General features: G+C 35.1%; 1 protein-coding gene across 1 annotated transcript; it reads left to right on the top strand.

Moving 5' to 3' along the window:
• Positions 1 to 7,288: 7,288 nt before the first annotated feature.
• Positions 7,289 to 19,248, top strand: LOC138698930 (elastin-like). Its single transcript, XM_069825128.1, has 4 exons — positions 7,289 to 7,321; positions 8,614 to 9,503; positions 17,848 to 17,971; positions 18,239 to 19,248. The coding sequence occupies exons 1-4, from the start codon at positions 7,307 to 7,309 to the stop codon at positions 19,094 to 19,096; spliced, it is 1,887 nt and encodes a 628-aa protein (XP_069681229.1). The 5' UTR covers positions 7,289 to 7,306; the 3' UTR covers positions 19,097 to 19,248.
• Positions 19,249 to 24,622: the final 5,374 nt, after the last annotated feature.

Here is a 24,622-nt window from a genome sequence, read left to right on the forward strand (position 1 = left end):
TAGGTTATCCTTTAGTCTGTGGTGTGGAATGATCTGTTCAGAAGTGCTGCCTCCCAGTTTGACCAGCCGCTTGTATCTATAATTTCTGGAAGAGATTTTGTTGGAATTAATGGCAGACGTTTCACAGCAAATAAGAAGCGACATGTTGTACCTTCATGATGGTGCTTCGTCCACATCTCTCGTTTGTTGCGGGATCTCCTTAATAGTCAATATATCCTGCGAGGTGGACGGAATTGGATCATCTTGTTAGGTGGCCAGCAAACAGGCCAGACTTGAATCCTCTGACTTTTATTACAAGGATCGCATGAAAGAACTGGTGTACGCCAGAGAATTCGACACTAAAGAGGAGCATGAGCAACGTTTATAGCTGCCACTGATGTAAGAGAAATTGACGGAGTATGCCAACGCATGAGAGCCAACTGACTTCGGTGACATTATGCCTAGTGCTAGTGGTGGCCATATTAGGTATATTTTTTTAACCCTTTATTGTGTCTGATTTTATCCATTTTTAATCTCTGACACGACGAGTGATGTCTTTTATTTTTATTATAAAAGAAATTTTATATAAAACATAAGCTTCAATATCTTAGAAATAAATAATCCCAAAGATTCGACGGAACTGCCATGGTTTTATTTTCTTACTTGGTTATTTAACGACGTTGCATCAACTACGAGGTTATTTACCGTCGATGTGATTGGTGATAGCGAGATGGTATTTGGTCAGATGAAACCGAGAATTCGCCATAGATTACCTGATATTTGCCTTACGCTTGGGGAAAATCTCGGAAAAATCCCAACCTGGCAATCAGCCCAAGCGGAAATCGAACCCGCCCCCACCGAATTCCGGATCGGCAGACAAGCGCCAATTGCCATGGTCTTGATAAATATGAAAAACTTGATTTTTTCTATTGGTATTAATTGTTTTCTCAGAATAGTATAAGGTTTTACATTTGCATGAAACAAAGTTAAAAAGCGTAAATACAAAGCTAAATCAAAACGCGTGCTAAGATAAATAAAGAGTCGACTAACACCTTAAATTACCGTACTTGTAACAACTAAGTTAATTGGCAACGATGTATCTGCCTTAATGTGAAATTTACAGAAGACTGCTTATTACAAGCGACCGCTCCACCTCTTTATACCTAACAAGTTAATGACCTTGACATTGCCCAAGTATCAAGTACGAGTTTCTTCAGTAAATACAAAATACTGTACCCCACTATTATCTAAACTAAAAAAGAAAATATTGCACGATAGATAAAAATGAACGTATACATTTTTGTTCCATAGATGTCCTTTTTTCCCCTGTAAAAATATCTGCACTACTATCGTTTACACCCTGTCCAATGCATCCTTCCACTTTTTTTTTTTTTTTTTTTTTTTTTTTAGTATCCAACCTCCCTTGCATAAGTGGACTCGTCGAACTTTCACTTGCAACGCCGACTGTTATTCTATCAGTGTATGACGTCATCATTTCCTTTTAAACTTATCTACATATCTAATTTGGAAACTGAAGCAATAACGAAAGTGATGATTCTGCCCATACGATAAACTTTAGGATCTTCTAGGACTGTCATCTTACACAAAAATGTTACACTTATCTCTGTTTGTAGATTGAATAGGCTATAATTAGACGTTTCACTTCAAAATTGTATTTAATAGAATACCTCTAGAATTAATAATACACTAACCGTTTAAATCTATACTAATAATAAATCTGTAGCCGAAATTTTTCTGGTAATTTTCGATTTTCCAAAAATAATTGGTCCTAACATATATAATTAACCACCCTGAAACCGAAAATCGCTTCTTTGAAATTTTTGTTTGTATGTCTGTCTGTCTGTCTGTCTGGATGTTTGTTACCTTTTCACGCGATAATGGGTGAACCGATTTATATGAAATTTTGAATATAAATTAAGTTCGTTGTAACTTAGAATTTAGGCTATATGGCATTCAAAATATTTTATTTAAAAGGGGGGTTATAAGGGGGCTTGAATTAAATAAATCGAAATATCTCCCTTATTATTGATTTTCATGAAAAATATTACATAACAAACGTTTCTTTAAAAATAATTTCCGATAAGTTTTATTCTACGTAAAATTTTGACAGGACTGATATTTAATGAGATAAATGAGTTTCAAAATTACAACAACAACGCCATCTAATGCGGTGTAATGAAATAAAAAACAAATGACTTAGTCTATAAGGGGCCTTGGACAACAACAATCGAAAGCTATGAAGCATTGCCTACTCTTGGTTTCACAAGTAAAGAACCTTCGTTGCAGGGTTGGGTTCAGGAAGCCATAAATCTGACCGACACGCTCCCCCAATTAGTGAAACTGTGGACAAAGATACCGCCAGGAGACCGCTGAGAATGCTGTGTTGTGAATTTTCCATTTTTGAAAGAATCCAACCAGTTGCAAAAGAAAATACATTTAAAGAGTCCAGCCAAGAGAAAACGTGGCAACAGCTTCCCCTAACTGGCCTGTCAATCACTGTCATCTGTGCAGAAATGGTGTGAGGCCAGGGTTCTTTACTTGTGGAGCCGAGAGTACAGAGAATGTTTCTGTGTTTGTATGAAGTAATATCGGAAGCTAAATTAACCGATTTGTATAATTAATTATTAATTCAAAATTGGAAAGTGTAGTTTCTCTAGACGGACATAATCCTATAATGTTATTACAGTAACTTCTGAGTGAATCGAGAACAGGTAAGATTAAAATAGCTCCTTATGCACAGAAAACTTGATATGCATTCGTTTCCTGTATTTCCTAAAATAATTTTTATGACCAAATGAATGGTGTCTGGATCAAAATGATCGCATTTTAATTTTCTTAATACAATTTAAATTAAGTAACATATTAAACGATTTATCCTTCTATCAAACACGAATGTTCCCTGGATCAAACGTCCTATTTTAATTATGTAATTACTTTATATTTATTTCTAACGGGTGCAGCGGAGCCCACGGGTACGGCTAGTTTATAAATAAATGATATAAGTGAAACAGAACGTGAAGTACCGGTAAATAAAAAGTATTACAACTTTAGATGAAGTGTGGTAGATACCATACTAATAAAAATGTCTTCCTCTTTCTTCATTATCCTAATTCTTATTATTATAGGATTATGCCTAAACACATAAGTAGAGAGCTACAACGTTAGCCACGAGAGCTATCATCATCACCATCACCATCACCATCATCATCATCATCATCATCATCATCATCACCATCTCCTGTATCTCTCACTGGAGCAAAAAAAACCTCAACAAGCTTTCGCCACTGTCTTCTATTCTGAGCGATATTGGCAATTTCGGACCAAGATGTCCCTGACTTCCGTATTTCCTCTTCACCTGTTCTTTTTCAGGTAACCTTTGGTCCTCTTCTCTTTCTACTGCCTTGGGGGTTCCATCTTGAAGCTTCTTTCTCAATAGAATTTCTTTCTGAAGAATATGGCCAATCCATCCCCATTTCCTTCGTTTTGTCTGTATATTGATTTGCTCTTCTTATGTTCTTTCCCCATAACTCTGTTTGAAATTATGTTAGGCCACCAAATATTTAAGATCCTTCTAAGGCAGCGATTTATAAAAACTTGCAGACTTCTAGAGATCTCTACAGTTACTTTCAATGTTTCAAAACCATATAGGCCTAGAAGAACAGCTTTCATATTACTCTGAAATATTCTGATTTTAGTTCTGAAGAAATATCGTGGGACTTCCATATCGAGTATGGCTCTACAAATACTGCATTTGCCTTCCTAATACGGCTTCTAACATCGGCATTGGCACCTCCACCTTCTGTCACCAAACTACCCAAATACTGAAACTCTATTACTGTCTCAGTACATTGTCCATTCATTTGGAAAATTCTTGTGGTATTTATATTGCTATTTATCCTGATGTCTTTTGTTTTCTTACAATTTACCGCCAGTCCTACCTCAGCACTCTCCTCCTGTAAGCTACCTAATTTAGTTTCCATGGTTTGAAAGTTTTGAGATAACTAGCAAACATTATCAGCAAAATCAAGATCTTCGATAAAATGCATCAATCTCCATTGGAATCCAGTTCCTTTTCGAAAGCTTATTTTCCTCATAACCAGAACCATTACTGTCAGAAAAATGGTGGGAAATAAAATACATCTCTGCTTGACGTCTAAATGAACTTTAATCGGGTCATTTAACATCCCATTATGACGAGAGCTGTAGGTACAGGGACAGCATTTTATTTTTACTTCAATTTTTATTGTACTTGAGTTTTTGAATGTACTTCACTCCCACTCCCTCTACTAGTAAACTTCCAATCGTCCACCACACAGAACCAAGACCGCGTATGCAGTACTGAGTTAGTGTGTATAGTACGTTCCAGAAATATTTTCGCGTTTTCCAGTGACGAAAGAGCTTTCAATATTGAATCATATTTTTGCACAGGTACTGTTGTCCGTTTGCTTACGTCGCATCCCGGTTTCCCCCACCTGCTTCTGTTTGCCCCTCTGTAAAGTCTAGTAACTGGGCTGTCTTAGCTCTTTTCTGAAAACATTAATTTTTGTTAGGAATTGGACGTCTACGTAATATTATACAACTGTTTAAAATAACTTAAATAAAAGAGCCTCATTAAGCAATTAACTGTCACGTGATTATTTTCCCCCTTTCTACGACCTGCGAAAAAACCACTTGGACGGACAGTAGATAGCATTTCTGAGTAATTTTATCTTTTCGGATCGGGCAGAAGGGAAGATTAAATTTACAGTACGTAACGTACTCTTTTTATAGAGTAGGTACAGAATTATTTCAACATGAGTTCTCGTACGAAGAACGAAACTGGTAATTGGAATTAGGTACAATAGTCTATAGTGCGATAATATGCACAAAAGAACTGAAGCCTGTATCGAAATGAACGGCCACCATTTTCAAAAATGTATTTAAATATCCATATTATGATTATTTTTCAATTTAACTTCATTCTCTATATTGTACGCTAATGTGCTGTAACAGTACAATATACACTGCATAATTAATACGTCCGAATGGATAGCTCAATTCGTGAGTAAAAACACTAAGTGTTAATACAGTACTGTATTTTGATTAAACAAAAACCTAATGAAAATTATCAAACTCAAAATCGCGATATTTCCTAGTTTACGTAAATGGATGAACTACTTTTCTTCCCTCCTAGACTTAGTAAAGTGATTTGTATTTTACGGCAGTATCATCGAACTCCAGTCTTGGAAGGGGGAGCAAGCGGTGTTTCCGGTTCTAGATCATTAATGCAAAGATATAGCCAGGTTAGTATTAAAAATGTTATTAAATAAAATGATGTCCCTGTATATCTTACTTATGATGAAATCTAAGCTTACCATAACAATTGCAAAATTTAACAAAAGTAACACATCGATGACGAAATTTAAGTTTACCATAACAATTAAAACAATTAACAAAAGTAACACATAAGTTAGATAACACACGAACAAGAGATATTGTAAGACTACAGTCGAACTGTGAAGTCGATGTAAGTGATGTGCCTATTTCATAAAAACCGGAAGAGGAAGGCGAAAAAAAAAGAGACGTTAGAGATATTACGTTTCTAGACACAGTATCAATACATCAAAATTTTCTGGTAACACATCAGAGCCTAAAACTTAATTCGTTATAGATTTCGGAGACAAAGAGCCACACGAGAACAATTTTGTATCAATAACAGGCAAACTATCAAAATTCTACAAAAAAATGTTCGCAAGAGTTATCAAACCTATATCGAACAAACCTCTTCAGTATTATATTTAGATATTCAAAGTCCGTAGTTCTAGATAATGAAACTGGACCTAATTTACGTAATTTATTAATCAAATTATCTATAACCTTCTTCCTTAGATTACATTTAATATATCTTTCAGTTTCACTCTGTTACAGAATGGCTTGGGTCACTAGGAGAAAACATAAAAAGAAACATGTTATCAACATATCGACTATTGATCAGATTTTTTGTATTCGACAGATAATGGAGAAAAAATGGGAGTATAAGGGTACAGTACATCAGTTATTCATAGATTTCAAAAAGGTATATGACTCGGTTAAGAGGGAAGTATTATATGATATTGTTATTGAATTTGGTATTCCCAAGAAACTAGTTCGATTAATTAAAATGTGTATCAGTGAAACATACAGCAGAGTCCGTATAGGTCAGTTTCTATCTGATGCTTTTCCAATTCACTGCGGGCTAAAGCAGGGAGATGCACTATCACCTTTACTTTTTAACTTCGCTCTAGAATATGCCATTACGAAAGTTCAGGATAACAGGCAGGGTTTGGAATTGAACGGGTTACATCAGCTTCTTGTCTATGCGGATGACGTGAATATGTTAGGAGAAAATACACAAACGATTAGGGAAAACACGGAAATTTTACTTGAAGCAAGTATAGCGATAGGTTTGGAAGTAAATCCCGAAAAGACAAAGTATATGATTTATGTCTCGTGACCAGAATATTGTACGAAATGAAAATATAAAAATTGGAGATTTATCCTTCGAAGAGGTGGAAAAATTCAAATATCTTGGAGCCAAAGTAACAAATATAAATGACACTCGGGAGGAAATTAAACACACAATGAATATGGGAAATGCGTGTTATTATTCGGTTGAGAAGCTTTTATCATCTAGTCTACTGTCAAAAAATCAGAAAGAATTTATAAAACAGTTATATTACCGGTTGTTCTGTATGGTTGTGAAACTTGGACTCTCACTCTAAGAGAGGAACATAGGTTAAGGGTGTTTGAGAATAAGGCGCTTAGGAAAATATTTGGGGCTAAGAGGGATGAAGTTACAGGAGAATGGAGAAAGTTACACAACGCAGAACTGCACGCATTGTATTCTTCACCTGACATAATTAGGAACATTAAATCCAGACGTTTGCGATGGGCAGGGTATGTAGCACGTATGGGCGAATCCAGGAATGCATATAGAGTGTTAGTCGGGAGACCGGAGGGAAAAAGTCCTTTGGGGAGGCCGAGACGTAGATGGGAGGATAATATTAAAATGGATTTGAGGGAGGTGGGATATGATGATAGGGACTGGATTAATCTTGCACAGGATAGGGACCAATGGCGGGCTTATGTGAAGGCGGCAATGAATCTTCGGGTTCCTTAAAAGCCATTTCTAAGTAAGTGAGTGAGTAAGTTATCAACATATCAGCATCAATCTCTTCCTGTCCATCTCAAAATGCTCCTCTCTCTACGTCACTCATGCATACTCCAGGTACAGTATAAATACACAGTAAGACGCTCTGTGAACCACTAGTCACCAGCACGCAGCAACATGAGCATCTTCCTGGTAAGTGAAAAGTATCATTCATGCAAGCCAAAGTAATTTTCAGACTCCGCCAAACCATTCACCTACATAAGACAGGAACATGAAGATTTATCTGAAGTAAATATGATTAAACACACGAAGTTCTCACAAGTTTTTAAACTCAGAAGTTTCATACATACTGTATTTCTGTGGAATTTATAAAAGCCAAAATAACATTATTGCATTATTACAGGGACATCACTTTATTTTTACTAACATTTTTAACATTAACCTGGCAATACTCGGAAACATTGTTACCCCCCTTCCATTACAGGAGTTTGGAGTTGCTAGTGCAGTATGTAAAGAAATCATTTCATTAGCTATAGGAGGAGAGAAAAGTAGTGTATCCATTTATGTTACAGGAAAATATAGTAGGCCTATTACGATTTTCAGTTTGGTCATTACTTTACAGTATTTTATCAAAAAGCAGTAGAATAGTAACAATTTTTTTCACAAACTCAAGTCTTCAGGCGGTTATATACATTATGTAATGTCTATTTTATTCAGCATATTACTAACCTTATTTATTCCTGAGAATTTAGTGGCACTTCCGTAAGAAACCTCAATTTCTACAGCTAACTTCTTGATCGACTTATTAGGACCTCGCTGCATCCTTTCTCTAGCATCTTCTACAGCATCTTCTGTCACCTTTGTTGGCCATCTTACACTTTTCTTCATTTCAGTACACTCTGTTGCTCTAAATTTATCTACCAGATTAATGACATTTCTACGAAAATATTCCGTAATGATGTAATCAGGAAATTGTGAAAAAAAAAAGAAAGAAAAACTGTTGTTCACATTCGGTTATATTGTAATTCCAGTTTCCACCATCGTCCTTCATACCTACAAACAGTAAAACAAAACTCTTGTTTAAATAATGCTGTTAAGTACCGCACCATATTATAGGGTACCGTACTTTCGGTAACTCTAATGTTCACTTGTGCAGTCCACACACATAAATTCAGTTATGCTACACATCATACCTGTGTGAAAATAAACTTCAATAATATAAGCTCTTTCTTCTATAGAAAACGCAACATATTTCTGAAACACACTGTACTTTGTAACGTTTACTTCACTGTTAGCAACAGCGGCCGTAAGTTTGTGTGAGTGACATTAGCAAGGACATTAGTGAAAGGGATGGGAGTCAAGTACATTTAGAAACGCAGGTACAATAAAAATTTAAGTAAAAATAAAATGATGTCCCTGTATAAAGGCATAACTACTCACATATCAAGATTGAACTTAGTTAAATTTACAATCATCTGTTCTAGCTCTGGATTCTGGCTCTCGCCATGGCAATACAAGCCGTCACTGTCACCGACAACAAGATCACACAGAAGCGCGGCATTGACCATGGTCACGGAGGAACTAGCTATAACTCTGTCACTCTCGAATCAGGTGCCAGTGACCACGTAGACCTACTCAGTTCTGCAGGTTATGGGCATAGAGGAATCTCAGCTGGTCTTGGACATGCTGGCCTTATTAATTCCGTGAGTTATGGTCACGGAGGAATATCCAGCAATATTGGACACGGAGGATTCGGTGGTTTTGTAGGACTCATTAACTCCGGAGTTCTTGGACATGGAGGATTCAACCTTGGATATGGAGGTTTCGGAGGAAGTACTGGAGGTTTCGGAGCAGGAACTGGAGGTTTTGGAGGAGGCGTTGGAGGTAGTGACGTACAAGTCAACACCATCACTCAAACAGTTCCAGTCCCTGTTCCTCAGCCCTACACTGTCCCAATCACTAGACCTGTTCCTGTTCAAGTCCCTGTCCCTGTCCTCGTCCGGATCCCTCGTCCTGTTCCTGTACCAGTTCCTCAACCCTATTCGGTCACAGTCACCAGGCCCGTAGCTATACCTGTAGAACGACCTGTGCCCATACCACAAGCCGTCCCTGTCCGTGTACCCCAAGCCGTACCTGTGCCCATTCCTCAGGGCGTACCAGTACCTGTGGCTGAACCTGTGCCTGTGCCTGTCCCTGTGCCCCAACCCGTAACTGTAAATATTCCTGTACCTGTGGTAGTTCCATCAGGTAACGCTGGAGGCTCTGGTGTCGGAACCGGTGCTGGAATCGGTTTTCAATCGGGAGGTGCTGGTATAGGCCAGGAATTTGGAGGTTATGGAGGAAATAGCCATTTTTCTTCTGGAGATTATGGCAAGCACTAATCATGCAAACATATGCATGTCATAACTATTATATTATATTATTGATCACGTTGAACTATGTTACTGACACTTGATATAATTGTTGATATTTCATTTTGATACGGAAGTTGTATGGTAAATGTTATTTCATTTGAAATTAAGTGTAAAAATTAATAAACCATTTTGTATGCACATATTCTTTTATTTATTGTTTCATTATACTTAAAAAAATTCGGAATAATGTAACAAGTTTCAGAACAATAAACTATATTCTATACTTACTTACTTATGGCTTTCAAGGAACCCAGAGGTTCATTGTCACCCTCACATAAGCCAGTCATCGGTCCATATTCTGAGCAAGATTAATTCATTCTCTACAATCATATCCCACCTCCCTCAAATCCATGTTACTATTATCCTTCCATCTATGTCTCGGCCTCCCCAAAGGACTTTTTCCATCCGGTCTTCCAACTAACACTCTACATACATTTCTAGATTCGCCCATACGTGCTACATGCCCTGCTCTTCTCAAACGTCTGGATTTAATGTTCCTAATTCTGTCAGGTGAAGAATACAATGCGTGCAGTTCTGCGTTGTGTAACTTTCTCCATTCTCCTTTAACTTCATCCTGCCCATCTCAAACGTCTGGATTTAATGTTCCTAATTCTGTCAGGTGAAGAATACAATGCGTGCAGTTCTGCGTTGTGTAACTTTCTCCATTCTCCTGTAACTTCATCCCTCTTAGCCCCAAATATTTTCCTAAGAAGCTTATTTCCAAACAACCTTAATCTCTGTTCCTCTCTTGAAGTGAGAGTCAAGTTTCACAACCATACAGAACAACCGGTAATATAACTTTTTTATAAATTCTTTCACCATTTTTGTGAGCAGACTGGATGACAAAAGCTTCACAACATAATAATAAACTATATTCTATAATAATAACATACTACAACTACCACTACCACTCCTACTATTAATCTGTTATTCGACAGCCCATAGAGGACCAAGGCAAGCCAGTTGACAACCGGTCCAAGTCCACATACTTCACACAGTCGAACGATCATCTAATAAGTACGGGGCAAGATGTATAGCGCGAAAATCTCCCAGCCGTTACCAGTTATTTAAATGTGCTCCCAATTCATCATGACGCTGGAAGGGACGGCTCCCACACTCTGACTAAAATTTCTTGAGAAAATATCTTCCTTCCCTCATGAAAAGTCAAACCAGCGTTCATTCCATACTGCAGTTCAAGGCTCAATTAATATTGGTCACGTAAAATATTTCAATAAACAGGCAACTGGAAAAGTGAAATACTGCAGTACTGAAATTTATATTTATGATATATTTACAAATACTAATCGTTTGTTATAGGACGTAAAATGTTTTATTTCTATCAACTAGCATCACAAATTGAAACACATAATTCCTTGATATATTTTTACAAAGGATCTGTATGAAAAATTAAAATTTGATTAAACTTTTTTTTTTAAATTTGCTTTGTATTGTATTGTATTTATTAACATTCCATGGTATTCATACATGCTTACAGCTAGAATATGGAACAAGTCAAACAAGTTTATACTATTATAAAATCTTAATTTATAGTCACAGTCTAGATGAAATATATACAGACGAGATTTACAATATAGTCTACTAGTACAACACAAAGTTTTAGTATCAATTTCATAAAGTGTTATTGAATGTCATAAATTCACCTACAGAATAGAAGGCGTGAGAAATTAGGTACTTCTTTAATTTGGCCCTAAATAATTTTATGTTTTGAGTTTCACTTTTTTATATCGATAGGGAGGCTATTAAAAATTTTACTGCCATATAACGCACTCCTTTTTGATAGCACGATAGACTTGCCGATGGAGTATGAAAGTCATTTTTTGACGTGTATTTATGCTATGAACTTTTGAATTAGCTACAAAGTTTTCACGATTACATACCAAGAAGATTATTAATGAAAAGATATACTGACAAGCCATGGGCATTATTTGTAGTTTTTTGAAAATAGTCCTACACGATTCCCTAGATTTGGCACCTACTATTATTCTAATTACACTTTTTTGTAATAGAAATATATTGTTACTATCTGTGGAATTTCCCCAGAATATTATTCCAAAACTCATTACCGAGTGGAAGTATGCAAAGTATATTGTTTTTAAGGTATTGATATTTAGTATATTTTGCATAGATCTAATAGCAAAACAAGCTGAATTTAGTTTGGTAGTGATTTCTTTAATATGATTTTTCCAATTTAACACATTATCGATTTTTAAGCCAAGAAATTTGGTTGCTGTTGTTTCTAATAGGGATCTATTATTAATTATTGCGCTAGAAATTTGCGACGTTGAATTTGGACAGAATTTAAATTGAATTATGTTAGTTTTGTTACAATTTAATATCAATTTATTGATTGAGAACCAGTCACATATTTTGAAGAGAATTTCCTATGTTGAAGATTGGAATGTATTGGAGTTATTGGCTGTAATTACTATACTTGTGTCATCTGCAAATAATATGGGATACCTACATCCTTTATTAGGGGGGCAAGATCATTTATAAACACTAGAAAAAGTAGGGGACCTAATATTGATCCTTGAGGAATTCCATTATTAATAGTTCCCCATGTCGATTCAGATTTCATAGTTGTATTGATTTCAACTTTCTGCTTCCTATGTATGAGATATGAGTGAAACCATTGGTGTGCAACACCTTTAATTCCATAATAATCTAATTTATCCAGCAGAATTTTATGAATTTTATAGTCAAATGCTTTGGATAAATCACAGAAAATCCCTCCAACTTGTAATTTTTTATTAACTGCCTCCAGAATTTTCTCAGTTAAACTGAATGTTGCATTTTCTGTGCCTTTATTTTTCCTAAATCCAAATTGTTCTGGGACTAAAATGTTATATCTTTCTAGATGATGATATATTCTTTTACACATTACTTTTTCAAAAATTTTGGAGAAGACTGGTAGAAGTGATATGGGTCTGTAATTTTCTGGAGACGTTGTTTCTCCCTTTTCGAAGATAGGAATAACCACTGAACATTGAATAGTTACATAAATAACTTAATGGCCCAGCTATAATATGTGAACTCGCTTTTAATATTTTGCTTGTTATTTCATCATACCCTGAGGAGTTTTTTGACTTTAGATTTTTAATAATTGCAATTATTTCTTGTTTGTTGGAAATATTTGAATATTTGGGAATTTTGTCGGAAAATATTGTGTTAAAGAATCTAAACTGTTAGTAACATTGTCTTGGGGGATGTTGAGGTTATCAGTTATTGTAAGAAAATATTTGTTAAATATATTTGCAATTTCACTTGAGTCTGACGTTTTTATATTGTTAGATATAAGGGTATAGTTTGTTACTTTACTTTTTGATCGTCCACTTTCTTTTTTAATTATGTTCCAAGTTGTTTTGATTTTATTATCAGAGTTTTGTATTGTTGTATTATAGTGCAATTCTTTAGCTTAGAATTACTTTGTGTAATATTTTTTAATAATTTTTATGGTGTTGTTTTAAGTTTGTATCATTACTATTTCTACTCTGTATGTATAATGATCACTTCGTTTTGCATGAGATTTTAATACCTTGTGTAATCCATCTATTGTTACATATTGTTTCATTTTTATACTTTACAGGAAAACTGGGTTCAAAAATATTTAGAAATGTTTTATGAAACTCGTTGAATTTACTGTTCATATCACTTTGACTGTACGTATACTGATTCCCATGTTTCATTTTTAAGATTTATTTCAAAATTATTTAATGATTCCCTGTTTATATTTCTGAATCTCACTTTAGTTGTATTTTTTTATGATGTGTTAATATGTATACTTAGGAGTTGAGCATCGTGATCCGAAAGACCATTAATTATTGGGGTTGTTTGAGATATACCTATTTTTTCTTTTCCGATGAATATGTTGTCTATTGCAGTATCTGAATCCCCTTATATTCTGGTCGGAAAGTTTACTGTGTAAATTAAATTGAAAAGTGCTAGCAATGAATTTAGTTGATCTTTCCTATTGCTTTCTGTTAGATAATCGACATTGATGTCTCCGCAAATAACGCATTCACGTTTCAGTTTCTGTAAGTATTCTAGTGCCTTATCCAATAAATGAATAAAATTTTCGTAGTCTCCAGATGGTGCTCTATATAGACATATTATAATGAAATTATATGTTTCATTTTCTAATTCAACAGCACAAATTTCTAAATCCCTGTCTTTGCAAAAATGTGAAAGATCAATATTTTTTAAATTAAGGTCAGATTTGAGAAATACACTCACGCCTCCATCCTCAAGAGTTTGTCTGCAGTAACTAGCACCTAATTTATATCCTTCCGGTGAGAGAGACAATATTTCCTGTTGTTTCACATGGTGTTCGGTAATACATAGCACATTCGGATTTAAATGTTCGGAAACTAATGATGCAAGGAGCTCATCAGTCTTATTTCTTATACTTCTTATATTCTGATGGAATACACTGAATGTTGATTGTATTACGATTCGTTGCTTCTGTTTATTATTATTATTTCGTAATATAATAGTTGATGTAAGTTATTGTCAAATGTGAACAAAAATATTTTGATCTATTTTTTTCTTTATAGTATTACAGTAAAGGATTAATTACTATTATTGTTATTATTGTGTGTAATTAGTTACCACTACCAGTGTGAATAAATACATACAAGTATAAAAAAAGTTCTATATAGCACTGTGAATATTACATAATATTATGTGCAGGCTTGGCTTAGTTTACGAGAACAGAACCCGGACGAATCCATGCACTTAAGCTTACAGCGACCCGTTGTATACCTAAATTGTCTAATTTTCTTCTAGTTGGACTGGGTGACATTCTTGCATCTGATGCTCACAAGAGAATCATCCCAGTACGAAGCTAAGATATTCTTCAAGTTCCTCTGAAAGCAATTTCGAGCTGTTTCAAAATGACACAGCATGGATTATAGGCTATCTCGAACTGAATGAAGAAGTTTTGAATAATACGATGCAGTTATTAGCCAGGCACCCAACAATACTAACTTATCTACTGTATTAAAATACAGTCTAGTTTTCTCTACATATTTCAAAAAACACTTACAGTTGCCTTAATCTTTTACTAGTGAGCATATTAATTTCCTCTGTTTTAAATTAAGGATGATTTTCAATTTTATTTTTCTAATTTTAGATCTGGAGCTTTGCTATATATTTTCTTTATAAATTGTAACGCATTTTGTATATTACACAGTAGTTGAGAAATGGCATTCTACATCAGCGGTGACCAAAGCGGTTGTCGTACAATCACAGACATTCAAACGGGTACGAGGAGTGTTCTGTACATTGGTGTGTTTTTCATTCACGTACTGAAGGCAAGCAGTGAGACGTGGTTTCGTGAAGAATGACAAGGAGAACTTCTTTGTTGTTCTGTCGGAATCTAACATGTTTACTTTGCTCAACGGTTCAATTAGGAGTAGGTACGTATATAGAAACATTAATTGCCACGCTGAATAATGTATTATTATTATTATTATTATTATTATTATTATTATTATTATCATTATTACTGACCACTAAGTATGTGTTTCTATAATTCTTCTGTACGTGCATGAATATTGATATTTTTAGATCTTCTCCCTAGAAGGATAAAATTATTAGGTTTTATCTCAATTTTATTCTTGTTAATCTTTAATGATGGTAACTATTTATTAGTTATTCATTTAACAATAATATTGTTGAGAAACTGATTCAATGTCATATGGCAACGAACTGTTAAACGCCAGGAATTGACAGGTCTTAAATCATAGCCAGGAACAGAAATATGACATAAATAAATGTTGAGGAAGTCAGCTGCCTAATGAGGTTTGAAATATCTCGTGCTCTAAAGTATTTTAATGGAACAGAATTTCCCAAAAGAACAATGATTAAAATAGCTTAAATAACTTGTCCATAAGAAGTTTTTAATTTTGAAAAACTATGAATTTCTCGACCAAGTATCGAGAGAAGAATTTAGAAAATTCCTGATTATATTCAAGAGGAAGGTTAAAAAAAGCAAGAAAAATCGTATATTATTCACTGGCTCTCGATGACAGCAATGACATTACTGATAAAGCTAAGCTTGAGATTTTTATCCGCGGGATTGATCAAGACTACTGGTTGTAGTTTTCATGCCAAGTACGTTTCTTCCGTCTCCTTACTTCATAGGCTGTCTGTCGTATGTAATCACTGCAGTTCGAGTTTTGGTCAATGCTGTTCTACATAATAGTACCCAGTTAACCATTTTTGACTTACTATGATTCCTCAAAATGCATTTAAAAATATTCAAATTGTATTACGCTACGAAGTTTAGCTCGTAGTTTCTCTAGCCCCTTGATGCAAATGCTGGAATGGTACAAATTATAGAAGAGCCAAAACCAGCTTCCTACCCAATCATATGAACCTTAATCACCACGCTTCGACATAGGACTAACTATTCGTCCGAGAATATCACATTAAAATGACTCATGACCAAAGCTCGGAAGTTGGGGACTTGTGTCTTTGAACGTGGCTAAGCGACCGGACTTCAATGTCAACAAACTCCCGCTTCCAGCACGGAGGTACTGTCAGGTCTGCTATAAAAGTGGTTCCTGGCTGGAACAACATAATGATAATATTATGATAGGTTGAAACATCTAATTTTATAGCATATATATAAATAAACATGCAAAATACATCAAATTTACAGTTCTGCGCTGTACATTTCATTACAGTGTATGACTACATGCATTCGAAGATTTTCGAACCCATAAATTCTTTGTCTGTTAGTTAAACATGATTTGAAACGAAGGAAACTTATTTCCACGTCACATGAAGTGACGGGAGCAAACTTTAATTTTTTTTATTTTATTTATTTTAACTAGCTACCTAGTGAGTACAAATTGCATTTATAAAATAAAAATGTTTCTAGCCACTACCGTAAGAGTCAGGCTCGTGTACGGTGTGGTCTTAGTGAATAATATAACATAACATTTACAAGGACAGTTTACTAAATACAGTAATTAACTTAATTCAAACCAATAAATACAACACAAGAGCAAGAATAAAGAAGAAAGGGAAAACGAGAGAAAAATACACATTTAATATAAATTGACAATCCGACAGAAGCCAGTGATATTCAATAATAACATGAATATAGTCGATAGAAATAAAAGGTAAAAAAAGTACATTTGTTACTATTATATATCATGGATAATTTTACAAAATTCTTTTTTAAAAGTTTCAATTTTAAAAAAATTTCAAATTTGGAAAATGGTTTGAAATTTTATTATAAAGTCTTGGGCCTAAATAAAATACTGAATATTTCACTGTCACTGTTTCCTGTTCGATTTTCAGAAGATCTCGTATCTGAGAAAGATAAGTATATCCTAAATTTTTCTCGCAAATTGTTTTCAGTTAGTGTATCACTACTAGGGAAGGTCCCTCTACGACTTGATCCATGGCTATGGACAAATTCTCCATCAATTTAAAGGACTGCAATGTCTTTCAATGAATGCCCGTTTCCAGCTCTAGTTTATGTGTGGTACAACTTACAAGATATAAACTCTGCATTAGAAGAAAATAATGTATCTCCTCAGAATTCCTCCACGAAATTCTGTACCTAAAATTTAAGAAATGCATTTTCAAACTTCCATAACACCCATTCGAATAACACGTATTTTCTAATTCCTCAAACAGACCGTTTACCTGTAATTCTCTTAATGTCATTGGCTTCGATGTGACACAGTTTATTCGTTCGTCTTCTTGCCACTCGATGTGACCACTTTCTTAGTACAAACGACTGTCCCTGAGCACTTGCAGCGTGAGCTTTGTGTACGTTATGCCTGTAACCTTACTCAAGCACACGACACACAAGTCCCCAAGATCCGAGCTTTGCTCATGACATGCCTTCCGTCGGAAGACAAGAGAGCCACTATAGTTGTAAGGTCAAACCGCGGAATACGACAAAAATACCAACGAAAAAAAAATAATTTAAAAATTAATCCTTCTCTACAAACCCGAAGTGGTTGCTGTTCCAATTATCACGATATGATAACCATATCTATGTTGGCTACATAATTCTAGAAAAGGCAATACGCTGCTGCTGATTATGATAATGGATCCACACTTTCAGTAAACAGCCACAATAATTATAAAGCTTAGCCTCAACTACGCTGTGAATTCATCCAATTATTTAGAACATTTCCCCTCATCTTACATAGGTTTCATAACAAATCTTTCACTTCCATTATATTACGCGATGAGTCAGTTCTATCGCTAAACGTATCAAGAAAACTATGTAATCAACATATCTAGTTGAATCTCTTCCTATTCATCTCACACTTCTGCGCTTTCTATATCACTCAAGCATACTCCCGACATAGTATATATACTAACGAGCAACTCTGTAAATTATCAGTCGCCATCACGCAGCAACATGAGCATCTTCTTGGTGAGTTCACTGTATCGATTGTTTAAACGTACATAATCTCCATTCAAAAAATGTTAGACATAAAGTTACAAATAAAAAGCAGAAATGTGTCCACCTGTAGTACGTAAATCCTATTAAACTTACTTTGTATATATCTACAAAATTTATACATCCCGAATTTCCAACACATCGTTAACAATTGCAAATGTAAACATTGCTGCAAGAGTTTAAAAACGCGCAGTTAATTCAAGATTCAACTCACTTTAATTCCATTAACTTCTATTCTAGATCTGTCTCCTAGCACTAGTCTTCGCAGCGGAAGCTGTCAATGTCGCCGACAAGAACATACAGAAGCGCGGCATTGACCACGGCCATGGAGGAACTAGTTACAGCTCCGTCACCCTGGGTTCAGGTGCCAGTGGTCACGGAGGGATTATTAGCTCCGCGGGTTACGGACACGGAGGAATCTCATCTGGCCTTGGACACGCTGGTCTTATTAGCTCCGTGGGTTACGGCCACGGAGGAATATCCAGCGGCATTGGGCACGGAGGATTTAGCTCCGGAGGTTATGGACACGGAGGATTTGGTCTGGGATATGGAGGAATCGGTGGAGGTATCGGAGGTTTCGGAGGAGGAGCTGGAGGTTTTGGAGGAGCCGTTGGAGGTGGTGATGTACAGGTCAACACCATCACTCAAACAGTTCCAGTCCCTGTTCCTCAGCCCTACGCTGTTCCAATCCCCAGGCCAGTCCCTGTACCTGTCCAAGTACCTTACACAGTCGAGAGGCCCGTCGCTGTTCCTGTAGCCGTCCCCCACCCCTACCCTGTTACCATAGCCAAACCAGTTGCTGTTCCTGTAGAACGACCTGTCCCTGTGCCTGTACCACACGCCGTCCCTTTTCCTGTACCCCAAGCCGTACCTGTGCCTGTGCCTCAGGCCGTACCAGTTCCTGTGCCTCAACCTGTGCCTGTACGTGTGCCTCAGGAGGTAACTGTGGATGTTCCTGTACCAGTAGTGGTTCCATCAGGTAATGCTGGAGGCGCTGGTATCGGCGGTGGAGCCGGTTTCGGTGCTGGTTTGGGCCAGGGATTTGGAGGTTATGGAGGAGCTGGCCACTTTTCTTCTGGAGGATACGGCAAGCACTGATTAGTTACATGCTGAACACACTTCCTTCCATCAAAGCTCATGTTTGAAAGAGTGACTTCAATTCATATTTAAAACTTGTTTTTATAATATGTAGTATATTGAAAATTTGTATGTAAATTGTAAATAAATTGTGATTCTTTTGTGCAAACTAAGTATCCTACTTTTTATATTTCCTTATTCCAGGACTTCATTTCAAAGCTTCCCAGTGAAAGTAATTATTTACTCGTACTGCAATTAAATTTAATTCAAACAAAAAAAAAACACGTCAATTTTGATACTGCTGAGGAAGTTTAAAATCAGCATTAATTGCATTTTAGATTTCACCCTTTCACCTCCTTCCACTCTCCTTTGAAATTTCAAATGGCACCCCTATATTTTGATACTTAAATGTGAAGGAGATTTCAATTTTTTATACATCTCATTTGTTTCACATCTTTTGTTTTCTACCGTCTGACAACCTAGATTATTGTTACTGTTCATTAGAGCTGAAGAGAATAAAGCTGCAATGACTGTTCTTGATTACTGGTTATTTCAGTTAGTAATACAAACTAATATTAAAGAATATTATGGTCGTGTATTATAAACCTATTCTTTAAAAGTTGAAACAGGGTAGAGGATAACAAAGGCCGAAGTATTTATTTACGTATTTTATGTATGGTTTTGATACTATGACAATGCTATGTGCAGGAGTTCCGAAATAGGCTATATTACTGTCTAGCCAACAATGAAGCATATTTTGCACATTTAATTTAGCAAAATCAATTAATTAAATTTAGGAAATTACCCAAAATAAACCGTATTTCATCCTACAACCGACAACAACAAAAATCAAGGTTGCCAAGCGACGATAGAAAACAAAAGATGTGAAACAAATTAATGAGATTTATAACAACTGAATACTCTTCCAAGTATCAAAATAGGGGTTCTATTTGAAATTTCAAAGATGGATGCAGGGACTGGGAAATGAAACCTAAAATGCAATTAACATTGGTTTTATACTTCTTCCCTCAGTATCTAAATATTGATGTATATTTACATCAATTTAATTTTATTGAAATAATTATTTATATAGACTGGAAAGTACGGAAATGAAAACCCTGTGTATTGATTATAGGCCTAGAGTTTTTGAAAACTATTTCAAATACATATTATCAATCAACTTCATTAAATTGTCACAAAGCACATGTTAAAGAATTCAGTAGGGCTATATAATCAAAAATAATTATGAAGCATGAGCAATACAAAAAGTAATATATAAAAAGTGAGAGCAACATTATAAATTAATTTAGCGAAGAAAATCGTGAATTACAATTATGAATATCGAATGAAATCTGTAAATTATATGGGTGAGATATTAAAGAAAATATATTTCATTTTAGAAAATGAATCCTCGTCAAGCATTCGATATCCACAGACTCTCAGTTATTTAAATATTCAGATCATGTCCACTGAAGACTGAAGCAGCAAAGTTAAGGAACGAGATGCTGAAATGGTGTTATTTTATTTATACGATCACTGTTACTATTTAGAATGGGACGTAATCTCATTATCTCGGCACCCTCCAATATGATATAATCGTTATATAGGTCTACGAGTAATGTTTCATAGATACAACAAGAATGTGTATAAAATAATTTTTACTCTCCTGAATCACATTGATCTCCGAATATAGAATTATTTAACCGTGTTCCTGAGTAGAGTTTTTAGAATTGGAATATTTTGAGATTGCAAACAAAGATTTGAGACTATCAATTCCGTCTTCCAGGGTTACCATCTTCAATGTTTCGTAAATACTTATTGTAAAATTCTGGACATAGGGGAAGTAACGTTAAAACATTAAGTCATTTAATCTTCTGGATCCGCCAAAAAAATTGAGTCAAGGACCCTCGATCTACCTGGTTTATACTGTACGGCAGTGGCAAAAAAACCCTTACCGATCCTTGTAGCTGATATCAGAGTCTTGTTCACCCAGAGCACGATAGACTGGTAACTAAGACTTTCGTGGTTCGAATCCTGCCTGGGAAGGGAACTTTTTTTTTTTTGTTCCTTATTCAAATTTATTCCCAATACTTTTCGATTGCTGGTAAAATCCATGTTCTGGGAATAATACGTTAATTAAGTAGTAAAATATCGCTGCAATCGAAAAGTACTGGGAATAAATTTAAATAAGGAACAAAAAAAAGTTTCCTTCCCAGGCAGGGTTCTAACCAAGAAAGTCTTAGTTACCAGTCTATCGTGCTCTGGTGTGAACAAGGCTCTGAAATCAGCTACAAGGGTGGGTCCGGTTTTTTTGCCACTACTGTACATACACACTCGATCTACCTGGTTTATACTGTGCATACACAGAGCGTTGAGTTCTATTCCAGATCTGAAATTCGCTAAGCAAACATGCTTGCAAGGCCTGCGTAGATGCGCCATCATCGGTCCAAAATCTCTCTTATGTTTTACTCACATAAGTCCTATTAATAACTTTTATTTCCCTAAGGCTAGAAAGTTATCTTCTTATATCGAATGTTAAGTTCTTACATAAAAATATGTGTTCTAATGTCAACTTGTGGGTTCATATACGTGTACATGAACTATCGTACTGAACTACAGTAAAATTTCATGAACACTTACTAGAAGTTTAAGGATTATCAACTCATCAGACTGCAAGCTGGAAATAACTGACCTGTAAGTTATCTGAACATGTGTTTTTTCTGGCCTTGAGTGTAGTTTGAAGTGACATAGGTCTCGGTTACTGAACGACGTACGAAAACATTTATGGTGCGCGTGTTCTGACTGGGAGCCAAGCTGAAAGCACTGTAGTCAGTAGGGGCTACAATTCAAGATAATGAACGTCTAAATATTGGTAATATGAAATTGAAATAGGACTGTATATAAGTCCATACCTTTACTTTATCATAGTTTAAAACACTGTGTAATAAATCTTAATACAACTATTATGTCTATATGAAAATTACAAAATTGTAACAAATCGTACACCAACTGAACAAGATAGTAGTTCGTGCCCTGAAGCCAGTACGCACACACAGTATGTAACTGTGATTATCCTTCAGCCTTGGATAATGCGACTCTGATCCTGATAGTGGAACCTTAAGTCAGGGCCGCCCAAACAGAAATGTATTGAATAAATTGGAATTTTTTACGTTTGAAAGCAAATATTTTAAAATAAAACGACGTGAAAAAAGAGTATTGTAACTTTAAACTCATATCCTTTTGGAAATGCAGTTCTCTTATTTTTATGAAAACATTCGAACTACCATGTGTATTGTGGCGTTACGCCACTCCCTTTTCATCTTTCTCTTCGCTTCCTTTTTGCTTCTTTACCTTTTTTTGTGTTTTCACTATTTTTACCTTTATTGTTTATTATTCATACTTCCGCTGTTGCCTTCAACATCCCATCATTATACATACACACGGAGCAGAAATAGTAGTGATACAAACTTAAAACAACACTATAAAAATTATTCAAAAATATTACACAAAGTAATTCAAAAAGCTAAAGAATTACACTGTAATACAACAATACAAAACTCTGATAATAAAATCAAAACAACTTGGAACATAATTAAAAAGGAAAGTGTACGATCAAAAAGTAAAGTAACAAACTATACCCTTATATCTGCAGTGCTTGGGAAAAGTGACATAAGTCAGTTTTCACAAACCTTTTTTGATAATTTATTGACAACTTACACTGGTTTATGTCGATTTGATTTTATTCTGTATGAATTATTGTAATGGGAGGAATACCTATATATTTTTTTCCAAGCGAACAGATGTTCCATTAAGTTTTCAATAAATTATCAAAAAAGGTTTGTGGAAACTGACTCGTGTCACTTTTCCCGAGCACTACAGATATCTAACAATACAAAAACGTTAGACCCAAATGAAATTTCAAATTTCACTCATATCTCATAGATAGGAAACAGAAAGTTGAAATCAATACAACTATGAAATCTGCATCGACATGGGGAATTATTAATAATGGAATTCCTCAAAGATCAATATTAGGTCCCCTACTTTTTCTAGTATTTATAAATGATTTTACCCCCCTAATAAAAGATGTAGGTCGTCCCATATTATTTGCAGATGACAAGTATAGTAATTACAGCCAATAACACCAATACATTCCAATCTTCAACATAGGAAATTCTCTTCAAAATATGTGACTGGTTCTCAATCAATAAATTGATATTAAATTGTAACAAAACTAACACAGTTCAATTTAAATCCTGTCCAAATTCAACGTCGCAAATTTATAGCGCAATAATTAACAATAGATCCCTATTAGAAACAACAACAACCAAATTTCTTGGCTTAAAAATCGATAATGTGTTAAATTGGAAAAATCGTATTAAAGAAATTACCCCCAAATTAAATTCAGCTTATTTTGCTATTAGATCTGTGCAAAAGATAATAAATATCAATACCTTAAAAACAATATACGTTGCATACTTCCACTCGGTAATGAGTTTTGGAATAATATTCTGGGGAAATTCTAAAGATAATAACAGTATATTTCTATTACAAAAAAAGAGTAATTAGAATAATAGTAGGTGCCAAATCTAGGGAATCGTGTAGGACTATTTTCAAAAAACTACAAATAATGCCCATGGCTTGTCAGTATATCTTTTCATTAATAATCTTCCTCGTATGTAATCGTGAAAACTTTGTAACTAATTCAACAGTTCATAGCATAAATACACGTCAAAAAATGACTTTCATACTCCATCGGCAAGTCTATCGTGCTATCAAAAGTAAAAATTTTTAATAGCCTCCCTATCGATATAAAAAATGAAACTCAAAACATAAGATTATTTAGGGCCAAATTAAAGAAGTACCTAATTTCTCACGCCTTCTATTCTGTAGGTGAATTCATGACATTAAATAACACTTCATGAAATTGATACTAAAACTATGTGTTGTACTAGTAGACTATATTGTAAATCTCGTCTGTATATATTTGATCTAGACTATGACTATAAATTAAGACTTTATGGGTGCTATTCATAGTCATTTCGCAGAACGCGCTACGAGCGTACTAAGCTAGCCCCGGCTATCCACTGGTTACTTGTACAAAATTCAAATCATATCCTATCGCTAACACTGTTTATGAATACGAAAAACGCTGATCATCCACCAGAAACCTGCGCTAAAAATGTCTATGAATACGGCCCTATAATAGTATAAAGTTTTTTGACTTGTTCCATATTCTAGCTGTAAAGCAATTTATGAATATCATGGAATATTAATAAATACAATACAATACAATCTAACGGGTTGGGTATTTTACCCGCTAGACAGAGTTCTGATTCTGTTGGTTCAGTAGTTTAAACTCTAGAGAGCGTTATTGTATGTTGTTATTTTTACGCTAGGGAGAGTCCTTGTTAACTTGGTTCAGTACTTTAGCCTAGAGGGCGTGATTGTATTATCTTGTTTGCATGAGATTTATTTTCCTTGATCTTTGACGTCGAGGCTTACGTTCTAATTGGTTTATTCAAATGTTAACCGCGATCACCCCTT

The sequence above is a fragment of the Periplaneta americana genome, chromosome 4, assembly GCF_040183065.1.
Source record: "Periplaneta americana isolate PAMFEO1 chromosome 4, P.americana_PAMFEO1_priV1, whole genome shotgun sequence".
NCBI classification, from domain to species: Eukaryota; Metazoa; Arthropoda; class Insecta; order Blattodea; family Blattidae; genus Periplaneta; species Periplaneta americana.